This window comes from Entelurus aequoreus, linkage group LG27, assembly GCF_033978785.1.
Source record: "Entelurus aequoreus isolate RoL-2023_Sb linkage group LG27, RoL_Eaeq_v1.1, whole genome shotgun sequence".
In the NCBI taxonomy this organism is placed as follows: Eukaryota; Metazoa; Chordata; class Actinopteri; order Syngnathiformes; family Syngnathidae; genus Entelurus; species Entelurus aequoreus.
In genome coordinates this window covers 10,012,934-10,025,751 of record NC_084757.1, presented here as the reverse complement: position 1 = coordinate 10,025,751, position 12,818 = coordinate 10,012,934, and the positions used below count along the sequence as shown (strand labels likewise).

The 12,818-nt window shown below is 38.1% G+C and overlaps 1 protein-coding gene across 3 annotated transcripts in view; it reads left to right on the top strand.

Moving 5' to 3' along the window:
- fam174c (family with sequence similarity 174 member C) overlaps nt 1–8,643 on the top strand; it is a 42,878-nt gene extending 34,235 nt beyond the window's left edge. For 2 of the 3 annotated variants that reach the window (XR_009824735.1, XR_009824734.1), the window contains 2 exons: nt 7,981–8,100; nt 8,176–8,643. Coding sequence is in view for 1 of the 3 variants with exons in the window: in XM_062038523.1 (XP_061894507.1) it covers nt 1,936–2,198; nt 7,981–8,100; nt 8,176–8,179 (387 nt within the window). In the remaining 2 variants the exon portion in view is untranslated. Of the gene's footprint in view, nt 1–1,677; nt 2,199–7,980; nt 8,101–8,175 lie in introns of those variants that run through there. The other variant, XM_062038523.1, reaches the window with a different exon arrangement.
- The last annotated feature ends 4,175 nt before the right edge of the window (nt 8,644–12,818 follow it).

Here is a 12,818-nt window from a genome sequence, read left to right as displayed (position 1 = left end):
CTTTTGTAAACTCATTCAGAATATATTGTCTATGAACTGTGCCCGGAAAATATTATTTCACTAAAAACTGCCCTCATGTATTTGTTGGAACATTTTTCATCACAGAAATGAACATTTTCAATATTAAGGTTTCTCAGACAAGGGGTAGTATTTGAATATAAAACATCTTGAGTCACCATAGATTTTAAGGATAAAGGTATTGTTTTGGTGATCTTTTGACACAGATTTTTTAAACAACATTGATACTTTTCATACATTTTTTCATACGTAAACAAACTGCCACAATGGTCGTCTACTTCCTGGTTGGCGTGTACTTTTGTCAACAAAGCATCGCGTTGACCAGCTCAACTTTGTTGGACCTACACCAAAATCATTCCTCCATTAAAACACACGAGAACCACTGTAACTTACGCTTCTTAGTCATTTTATGGCACACTAACGACACAACAACTATTGTTACACTCATTATTATTATTACTTTATTATTATTACCACCAGGCACCACTCCTTCGGCACGTTGACGTCACGACTTTGTGTACAACCTCAAATAGCCGCTGGGGGCGCAAGTAAACATTTTGGGAACATTTCTTCTTCTTTGGTAGTAGTGTTGTCGCGATTTCCACTTAGTGTGCTCATTTTACATTAAAAAAAATATATAAAAAATAAATAATACAAATAAAAACATTGTTTTGTATTATAAGTAGTACATTTAATTTATTTTAATTTTTTATTAATTTATTTATTTATTTCAGGCACTGACATAAAAAAGTACAAAGTTGACAACACATAATAATATAAATTAATATAGTGCAAAAGGTAATGTATAAGTATGTAATGCATGATTGTCCAGTTTTGCCTGAAAGGGAGTGGGAAGAAGATAATTTATTTAATCCCACCGCCAGTTCTCCATTCAGTGATTATTCACATGAGTTTCACCCTTACTTTGTTCAAGGATTATAATACAGATGTTGTATCATAGTGGCATTACCACAGGTAACAATAATTATTACACTGTAACAATAATTTGTATCAACAATGTAGGAATAATGAATATACCAACAATGGTAATAGACAACATAGCAATAATGGTAAGGAAACATTGAGCACATTTTTGAATGTTATAAACCTTTATTTATTCATTTACAAACAATGGAGAAATAATAATAATCAAAATAAGTACAAAAACAGTACAAAACAGCACCAGGGGGTTGTAAACTCAATTAAGTAACTAAAATAGAATGCAATATATATATATATATATATATATATATATATATATATATATATATATATATATATATATATATATATATCGTTTGAGACGTATGATGACGTCACAAACAGTGGTCCTCTACTTCCTGGTTGGCGTGTACTTTTGTCAACAAAGCATCGCGTTAACCAGCTCAACTTTGTTGGACCCACACCAAAATCATTCCTCCATTAAAACACACGAGAACCACTTTAACTTACACTTCTTAGTCATTTAATGGCACACAACAACTATTGTTACACTCATTATTATTATTACTTTATTATTATTACCACCAGGCACCAGTCCATCGGCACGTTGACGTCATGAGTTTGTGTACAACCTCAAATAGCCGCTGGGGGGCGCAAGTAAACATGTGTCTGCGAGCTAGTAAAACATTTCTTCTTTGGTAGTAGTGTCGTGATTTCCACTTAGTGTGCTTATTTTACATTACAAGAAAATATAAAGAAAATAAATAAAAATAAAAACAACGACTGTTTGTTTTGTATTATAAGTAATGTTAGTACAGTAGTATTTAATTTTTTTTGTAGGGTTTGAGACGTATGATGACGTCACAAACAGTGGTAATCCACTTCCTGGTTGGCGTGTACTTTGTCAACAAAGCATCGCGTTAACCAGCTCGGTTTCGTTGGACCTTTACCAGTTTTGTGTTGTTTTTGTTTACAATGTCGACGTCCACGCTGTTCGCGGTTCTCCTGGTCCCGCTCTGTTGGCTCTTCTTCCTTGTGGCGGAGGCCGACGTCGGCAGCGGCGGCACCACGGAACTCAAACCCGCCGTGAACCACACCAGCGGGCAGAACCAGACGAAGAGCCACCCGGGTCTGTTTAACGGGTTCAACGTGGACAGTTCCATGTTCCAGCGGGCCTTGTACGTCCTCATCGGGTTCACCGGCATCGGGGTCCTCTACTTCATTATTCGGGCTGTGCGGTGAGTTTTGCTGCCAGACTCCGTTCACAAACGTCTGCGTTTTTGGTCTCACTTTGGCGCACACTTTAGACCGTCCCGCCCCACCCGGGCTCCACTGAGGCCCGGTCGGAGCAACAGGGTGAGGTGGTTTTTACGCCGAATTCACGGGCAGTGCGCACACTGTCCCACGAAAACGTGCGTGACGTGGACGAATGCTGACGAGGAGGGCTGACGTTAAATCTTGTGTTTTCTCTATGGAGTTCTCAACAGCGAGCTCTGTCTAATAATAACTTAGATTGTGGTAGGTTCGGTTGCCACTCGCAAATACCACACACCCTAGTACAATGTAAGTGGTATCCTATGATATACTACAATAGCATTCATGAAGATGATAGAAACAATTATCTATTCGGGGGTGGTCCGCCGATTTCACATTTGACTCTGGTTTCTATGGCAACAGGTCACATGCTATCTTATTTTGATGAGATTGTGGGAGGTTGCCACTCGCAAATACCTCACACCCTAGTGCTATGTCAGTTGTATCCTATGTTATACTATAAAAGCATTCAGAAACAATTATCTATTCGGGGGTTGTCCGCTGATTTCACATTTGACTCTGGTTTCTATGGCAACAGGTCACGTGCTATCTTATTTTGAGGAGATTGTGGGAGGTTTCCACTCGCAAATACCTCACACCCTAGTGCTATGTCAGTTGTATCCTATGATATACTATAATAGCATTAAAAAATATGATAGAAACAATTATCTATTTGTGGGTGGTCCGCCGATTTCACATTTGACTCTGGTTTCTATGGCAACAGGTCACGTGCTATCTTATTTTGAGGAGATTGTGGGAGGTTTCCACTCGCAAATACCTCACACCCTAGTGCTATGTCAGTTGTATCCTATGATATACTATAATAGCATTAAAAAATATGATAGAAACAATTATCTATTTGTGGGTGGTCCGCCGATTTCACATTTGACTCTGGTTTCTATGGCAACAGGTCACGTGCTATCTTATTTTGAGGAGATTGTGGGAGGTTGCCACTCGCAAATACCTCACACCCTAGTGCTGTGTCAGTTGTATCCTATGATATACTATAATAGCATTCATAAAGATGATAGAAACAATTATCTATTCGGGGGTTGTCCGCCAATTTCACATTTGACTCTGGTTTCTATGGCAACAGGTCACGTGCTATCTTATTTTGAGTAGATTGTGGGAGGTTTCCACTCGCAAATACCTCACACCCTAGTGCTATGTCAGTTGTATCCTATGATATACTATAATAGCATTAAAAAATATGATAGAAACAATTATCTATTTGTGGGTGGTCAGCCGATTTCACATTTGACTCTGGTTTCTATGGCAACAGGTCACATGCTATCTTATTTTGAGGAGATTGTGGGAGGTTGCCACTCGCAAATACCTCACACCCTAGTGCTGTGTCAGTTGTATCCTATGATATACTATAATAGCATTCATAAAGATGATAGAAACAATTATCTATTCGGGGGTTGTCCGCCAATTTCACATTTGACTCTGGTTTCTATGGCAACAGGTCACATGCTATCTTATTTTGAGGAGATTGTGGGAGGTTTCCACTCGCAAATACCTCACACCCTAGTGCTGTGTCAGTTGTATCCTATGATATACTATAATAGCATTAAAAAATATGATAGAAACAATTATCTATTTGTGGGTGGTCCGCCGATTTCACATTTGACTCTGGTTTCTATGGCAACAGGTCACGTGCTATCTTATTTTGAGGAGATTGTGGGAGGTTGCCACTCGCAAATACCTCACACCCTAGTGCTGTGTCAGTTGTATCCTATGATATACTATAATAGCCTTCATAAAGATGATAGAAACAATTATCTATTCGGGGGTGGTCCGCCGATTTCACATTTGACTCTGGTTTCTATGGCAACAGGTCACGTGCTATCTTATTTTGAGGAGATTGTGGGAGGTTTCCACTCGCAAATACCTCACACCCTAGTGCTATGTCAGTTGTATCCTATGATATACTATAAAAGCATTCAGAAATATGATAGAAACAATTATCTATTCGTGGGTGGTCCCCTGATTTCACATTTGACTCTGGTTTCTATGGCAACAGGTCATGCGCTATCTTATTTTGATGAGATTGTGGGAGGTTTCCACTCGCAAATACCTCACACCCTAGTGCTATGTCAGTTGTATCCTATGATATACTATAATAGCATTCAGAAATGTGATAGAAACAATTATCTATTCGGGGGTTGATCTGTAGATCTACAAAATCTGTAGTTAGCATGGAAAAATAATATGTTTCTTTAGGGCCTGGGTGAGATTCCACTCGCAAATACCTCACACCCTAGTGTCATGTCAGTTGTTTCTTATGATATTCTATAACAGCATGCGAAAATATGATAGGAGCAATCAATACATTCATTTTTGTCAAGTGAAGGCTAGCAAAATGTGTAGTTAGCATGGAAAAATAATAAATGCCTGTAAGGCCTGGGTGGGTTTCCACTCGCAAACACCTTACACCCTAGTGTCATGTCAGCTGTATTCTACGATATATTTTAATAGCATGAAGAGAAATATGATAGGAACAATCAATACATTCATTTTTTTTAGCAAATGCAAGCAAAATCTGTAGCTTGCATGGAAAAATAATATGTTTCTTTAGGGCCTGGGTGAGTTTCCACTCGCAAATACCTCACACCCTAGTGTCATTTCAGTTGTTTCCTATGATATTCTATAACAGCATGCGAAAATATGATAGGAGCAATCAATACATACATTTTGTCAAGTGAAGGCTAGCAAAATGTGTAGTTAGCATGGAAAAATAATAAATGCCTTTAAGGCCTGGGTGGGTTTCCACTCGCAAACATTTTAAACCCTAGTGTCATGTCAGCTGTATTCTACGATATATTTTAATAGCATGAAGAGAAATATGATAGGAACAATCAATACATTCATTTTTGTCAAGAGAAGGCTAGCAAAATGTGTAGTTAGCATGGAAAAATAATAAATTCCTGTCAGGCCTGGGTGGGTTTCCACTCGCAAACATTTTAAACCCTAGTGTCATGTCAGCTGTATTCTACGATATATTTTAATAGCATGAAGAGAAATATGATAGGAACAATCAATACATTCATTATCTTTATCAAATGCAAGCAAAATCTGTAACTTGCATGGAAAAATAATACGTTTCTTTAGGGCCTGGGTGAGTTTACACTCGCAAATACCTCACACCCTAGTGTCATGTCAGTTGTTTCCTATGATATTCTATAACAGCATGCGAAAATATGATAGGAGCAATCAATACATACATTTTGTCAAGTGAAGGCTAGCAAAATGTGTAGTTAGCATGGAAAAATAATAAATGCCTTTTAGGCCTGGGTGGGTTTCCACTCGCAAACATTTTAAACCCTAGTGTCATGTCAGCTGTATTCTACGATATATTTTAATAGCATGAAGAGAAATATGATAGGAACAATCAATACATTCATTTTTGTCAAGAGAAGGCTAGCAAAATGTGTAGTTAGCATGGAAAGATAATACATTCCTGTCAGGCCTGTGTGGGTTTCCACTCGCAAACATTTTAAACCCTAGTGTCATGTCAGCTGTATTCTACAATATATTTTAATAGCATGAAGAGAAATATGATAGGAACAATCAATACATTCATTTTCTTTAGCAAATGCAAGCAAAATCTGTAGCTTGCATGGAAAAATAATACGTTTCTTTAGGGCCTGGGTGAGTTTCCACTAGCAAATACCTCACACCCTAGTGTCATGTCAGTTGTTTCCTATGATATTCTATAACAGCATGCGAAAATAGGATAGGAGCAATCAATACATACATTTTGTCAAGTGAAGGCTAGCAAAATGTGTAGTTAGCATGGAAAAATAATAAATGCCTTTAAGGCCTGGGTGGGTTTCCACTCGCAAACATTTTAAACCCTAGTGTCATGTCAGCTGTATTCTATGATATATTTTAATAGCATGAAGAGATATTTGATAGGAACAATCAATACATTCATTTTTGTCAAGAGAAGGCTAGCAAAATGTGTAGTTAGCATGGAAAAATAATACATTCCTGTCAGGCCTGGGTGGGTTTCCACTCGCAAACATTTTAAACCCTAGTGTCATGTCAGCTGTATTCTACGATATATTTTAATAGCATGAAGAGAAATATGATAGGAACAATCAATACATTCATTTTCTTTAGCAAATGCAAGCAAAATCTGTAGCTTGCATGGAAAAATAATACGTTTCTTTAGGGCCTGGGTGAGTTTCCACTAGCAAATACCTCACACCCTAGTGTCATGTCAGTTGTTTCCTATGATATTCTATAACAGCATGCGAAAATATGATCGGAGCAATCAATACATACATTTTGTCAAGTGAAGGCTAGCAAAATGTGTAGTTAGCATGGAAAAATTATAAATGCCTGTCAGGCCTGGGTGGGTTTCCACTCGCAAACATTTTAAACCCTAGTGTCATGTCAGCTGTATTCTACGATATATTTTAATAGCATGAAGAGAAATATGATAGGAACAATCAATACATTCATTTTCTTTAGCAAATGCAAGCAAAATCTGTAGCTTGCATGGAAAAATAATACGTTTCTTTAGGGCCTGGGTGAGTTTCCACTCGCAAATACCTCACACCCTAGTGTCATGTCAGTTGTTTCCTATGATATTCTATAACAGCATGCGAAAATAGGATAGGAGCAATCAATACATACATTTTGTCAAGTGAAGGCTAGCAAAATGTGTAGTTAGCATGGAAAAATAATAAATGCCTTTAAGGCCTGGGTGGGTTTCCACTCGCAAACATTTTAAACCCTAGTGTCATGTCAGCTGTATTCTATGATATATTTTAATAGCATGAAGAGATATTTGATAGGAACAATCAATACATTCATTTTTGTCAAGAGAAGGCTAGCAAAATGTGTAGTTAGCATGGAAAAATAATACATTCCTGTCAGGCCTGGGTGGGTTTCCACTCGCAAACATTTTAAACCCTAGTGTCATGTCAGCTGTATTCTACGATATATTTTAATAGCATGAAGAGAAATATGATAGGAACAATCAATACATTCATTTTCTTTAGCAAATGCAAGCAAAATCTGTAGCTTGCATGGAAAAATAATACGTTTCTTTAGGGCCTGGGTGAGTTTCCACTAGCAAATACCTCACACCCTAGTGTCATGTCAGTTGTTTCCTATGATATTCTATAACAGCATGCGAAAATATGATCGGAGCAATCAATACATACATTTTGTCAAGTGAAGGCTAGCAAAATGTGTAGTTAGCATGGAAAAATTATAAATGCCTGTCAGGCCTGGGTGGGTTTCCACTCGCAAACACCTTACACCCTAGTGTCATGTCAGCTGTGTTCTATGATATATTTTAATAGCATGAAGAGAAAAATGATAAGAACAATCAATATATTCATTTTGTCATGCGAATGCCAGCGAAATGTGTACATAGCATTGAAAAATAATACATTCCTTTCAAGCCTGGGGGAACACTCGACAGTTAAAATTCAAGATTACACAGGAAGCAAAAAAAAAAAAGTACATTTTCATGATTTACTATATTTCCTGACAATAATATACTGGTGGCACGTCATTTTCACTCTGCAGGGGGCAGTACTGAGCACCCAGAAATACATTGTAAAAATGACAGATTTGACAGAAAAGCACTGTAAATTTTAATTGAGTTTTTTTGTAAATGAACATTTTGCCAAAATACATATTCTCACAAGATTTGATGTGTTTGTGTGTGTTTGTGTGTGTCAGGCTGAAGAAGCCCACCCACAGGAAAAAGTACGGGCTGCTGGCCAACTCGGACTCGTTCGAGATGGAGGCGGTGGAGAGCGACGAGGACAACACATTGTACGACGCTCGCAGCCTGCGCAGGTCAGGGGTCGCATGCGAAGACGACGCTTAAAACACGCATGTGACCTTTGACCTGACGTGTGTATGTTCTTTCAGATGAACGCCTTGTTGAAGACGACGACGTCTTCCGGAGGGAGAACGAGGACCAAACACCAAAGAAGAAAAAGTATTTTTCTAACGTGTCGATGACGTTGTGACGTTTTTGTTTATTTCTTGCCTTGATGTTGAATGAGGAGGCGGAGCCAGCTCACTCACACTTCCTGTTTTGACGGCTTGTGATTGGTCCAAATGACTCTGGTGGGGTTTTGCCACATGTTGCCATGCTTAGCACCGTGGCGGATAATGTAGCGTGGAACATTGCAGTGATTTGTTCTCGCTAAAACAATCAAATTAATCTTTTTTTTTTTTTTTTCCCCACTGTGGGATGGGTAGCGGTCCTCAGGTGTGATACTGATGCTGACCAGCAGGTGTCGATGTGCCGCCATGACCAAAAACGTTTGAAGTTAAATTATTTCCTAATTGCTACTTTTGTAAATGAAAATATTAAAAAGTTTATTCATTGTATTTTTTTCTGTGTAATTTGATAAATTTTTCCCTGACAGCTATAATAATTAGAGATGTCCGATATTATCGGACGATAAATGCTTTAAAATGTAATATCGGAAATTATCGGTATCGTTTTTTTAAATTATCGGTATCGGTTTTTATTTTTTATTAAATCAACCTATAAAACGCAAGATACACTTACAATTAGTACACCAACGCAAAAAACCTCCCTCCCCCATTTACACTCATTCACACAAAAGGGTTGTTTCTTTCTGTTATTAATATTCTGGTTCCTACATTATATATCAATATATATCAATACAGTCCGTAAGCACACATGATTGTGCGTGCTGCTGGTCCACTAATAGCACTAACCTTTAACAGTTAATTTGACTCATATTCATTATTTACTAGTTTCTATGTAACTGTTTTTATATTGTTTTACTTTCTTTTTTATTCAAGAATTTTTTTTAAATTTATGTTATTTTATAATTTTTTTTAAAAGGACCTTATCTTCACCATACCTGGTTGTCCAAATTAGGCATAATAATGTGTTAATTCCACGACTGTATATATCGGTATCGGTTTATATCAGTATCGGTAATTAAGAGTTGGACAATATCGGAATATCGGATATTGGCAAAAAGCCATTATCGGACATCCCTAATAATAATAGTACGTAGTGTAAGTAAATATGTAATAATAGTACGTATTGTATTATAAAGGCATCCTAATAAGATGAAAGCGTCATAAAAAAGTGGTGTGAACTGATCATCTAATGGCGTCACACACTAATTGAAACTAAAGAGCCACGCCCCCTTTGCCTCCTCCGGCACTCGGCGCCGGCGTCCGATTGGCTGAGATCCTTATCAGTCCACGCCCCCTCGCGCCCACACAACTGTGGGAAAGCAGTCAGCTGACTCTCACACCAGACCGCCAACACGACGTGACGTCACGAGTGTTTTGTTTTTTTAAACTTATTTTTATTTTTTTTTCTCAATTGTTTGTAAATGTTGCAATTTATAAATAAAGGTTTATAAAATTAAAATAAATAAATACATTTAAAATATACCGAGTGTGTGACGGGGAGGAGGCGTGTCACGCCCCCCCTTCAGCAGGTCCCACGGGTGCTCCTCTCTGTTTGGCAGTAATTGGACTGTTACTCTTGAGGGGCGTCGCCATGGCAACGGCGTGTAAAACACACACACACCACGACCAGGGGGCTATAAAAGGAGTTTCGGGACGTCAGAAACTCGCACAGTCGCCACAGAAGCACCGTTGTCGTCGTCGTCGTCATGACACACGGAAGTAGCGGACGCCGGGCGGAAGCAGCAGCACACGGTACGTCGACTTCCTGCCCGGAGCGATCACATGATGTTAGCTTTCATTCCGGGCTTCTTTCCCGCTTATGTCACAGGCCTTGTTAGCTTTCTAATTCCGGGCTTGTTCACGCTCACGTCACAGGCCACCAGGGCGTCACCGGCGGCCGAGAGCGGCGGCGCCAACACGGCGTGAACGGAGCGTTCGCCGAGCTGCGCCGCCTCATTCCCACGCACCCGCCCGACCGGAAGCTGAGCAAGAACGAGACGCTGCGCCTCGCGCTGCGCTATATCCACTTCCTGGACCGCCTACTGGAATAGCGCCGGGCCCCCTGCAGTGGGCGGAGCTTGGCAGCCCCTCCCCTACCTGGACACTCGCGGTCACGTGACCTGCTTTTTAATAGTGTGATATTCACACGGACGTCAATATGTGGTTCTATTCAGGATCTTCCGTAACCAGATTTGCTTCCTTTCACAATAAAAGGAACCCTTGGTGCTTTGATTTGTTTATGTCGTGTTTTAATGTGATTGCCGTTCATACTTGGGGGGGTGGGGGTTTGGGCGTGCCTGGGAGTGGGCGGGGCGTTGTTGGGGGCGTTGCTAAGAGGAGAGGAATATATATATATATATATATATATATATATATATATATATATATATACATCCTGAAAATATGCAAACAAAACTGTTTAGATAATTCATACTTCAAACTTAAGGAATATAACATAACTTGGCTTCTGAGAGCTTCAAAATGTAATGAATAAAATGCTAAAGTTGTTGATAAACAAGCAATTATTTTAATAATTAAATATGGTCATTTTAAATGAATTATTATGATCATTTAAAATTATATATTTCAAATATGTTTATTTTAATGTATAATTCTATAGCTGGATGTAATAAGGAGTCAGAAAAAATACAAATAAAAATACAATTAATTTTGATGTTTTTAGCAAAATATAGTACAAATTTATTTAGTTAAAAAAAAAAAAAAAAAAAATTATTTTTAGGTAAGATAAACATAATACAATTTATCTCTCTAGTCTGGATGATTTAGTTCTTGTCACCCTGTTGTCCTCCCGTCTCTTCCCCAAGGATGGCTCCATGAGCTGGGCAAACGCCTGGAGATGCCCTACGTCAACAACACGGTCGGCGGCCCGTCGGTGCGCAGCTCGTACATCGCCGCCCTCTACTTCACCCTCAGCAGACTGACCAGCGTCGGCTTTGGCAACGTGTGCGCCAACACGGACGCCGAGAAAATCTTCTCCATCTGCACCATGCTCATCGGCGGTATGCCGGACGCCTCGTGATTGGGCAGGCACGCTGTTTATATCGTGGGAAAGCGGACGTGAAAAAAGGCTGTCCTCACTCAGGTCCGCATGGAGCTGGAGGGGGCGTGGCTTCCAGCTCAGGCTGAAAATCGGGAGATTTTCGGGAGAATATTTGTCCCGGGAGGTTTTCGGGAGAGGCGCTGAATTTCGGGAGTCTCCCGGAATTTTTTTTTTTTTTTTTAATTCATAACAACAAATTTAACATGATTGAAACATTAATTTGCAGATCTTCCTCAGACTGTTTACCAGCCCAGCACTAATGCTGCAAGCCACAACAGACAATGACGATATAAGGACATTTACCATTTATATTTGTATCACTGACTGAGCAGGAAGGGGCCAGGAATGTGCGGCAACATTTTATGTGATTAACCCAGTCATTTAGGCATTTTTACACACGCTTCTTCACGGTTTTCAAAGCTAGAGTTGCCAGTTTTTTTTTTTTACTCTCTTTACTTTTCACAGCTATCACCTCTTAGACCATAGGTGTCAAAGTGGTTTTCACTGAGGGCCACATGGCAGTTATGTTTGGCCCCAAAAGGCCGCTTCTAACAGTGAATACTATTATTACACATTTTTTATGCATTTTAAACTAAAATGTAAAAAAAATATATAATTTGCAATAATTTCACCTCAAAATGTAGTGTATATTACTGTAAATGGAAAAACAGTACTGCTGTTTTTATAGTAAAAAAAAGGCAGCTCAGTTGCCAGAATTTTACTGTAAAATTCACATTAGTTTTTTTTACTATAAATTAAAAAAACTGCAATTTTACTGTACAGTAATTTTATTTATTTTTATACCGCAAATCAACAAGTGTAGAATTTTCGGTGTATTACTGTAAATACCAAAACGGCACCACAGTTTATTACAGTATAAAAAGTACTGGGTTTTTTTCCATTTAGAGAAAAATGCTGTAAAAATTTCACAATTTTACCATGAAATCTATTGCTACTTTTTACATTGCACAGTTTGATGGATAACTTGCTTTGGAATCATTATTATTAGTATTTATTTTCTATTTAAAAAAACGGTTTGAATGTTTGATCATATATTTTTGCATAATTAGACAATATTTAAGTTAACATAATTTGCGATTATATAGATAGATAGATAGATAGTATTTTATTGATTCCTCCAGGAGAGTTCCCTCAGGAAAATTACAATTCCAGCAGCAGTGTACAAAATTGAGATCGAATTAAAAAATTAAAAATTAAATAATGGGGGTATAAATGAAAAAAAAAAAAAGAAAAATATTACAATAGAATAAAAATAAAAAGCCACAATGAGAATACAAATATAACAGTAAAATAAGAATATAACAAGAGAAACGGAGAAATTAAGTACATATTTTCTCCCAAAATAAAAAGAATACATTTAGTAAGAAAAGTTACAGTACTTCATTGATACATATTTTTTGCTATAATATCTTATTTTTGTAACATTAGTCAGAGCACACGGAAGTCTATTTAAACGATCTGCTTTTTATTTTTTAAAATCATCAGACTAACTCGATGACTCGGCAATATTAGGAAACCGGAA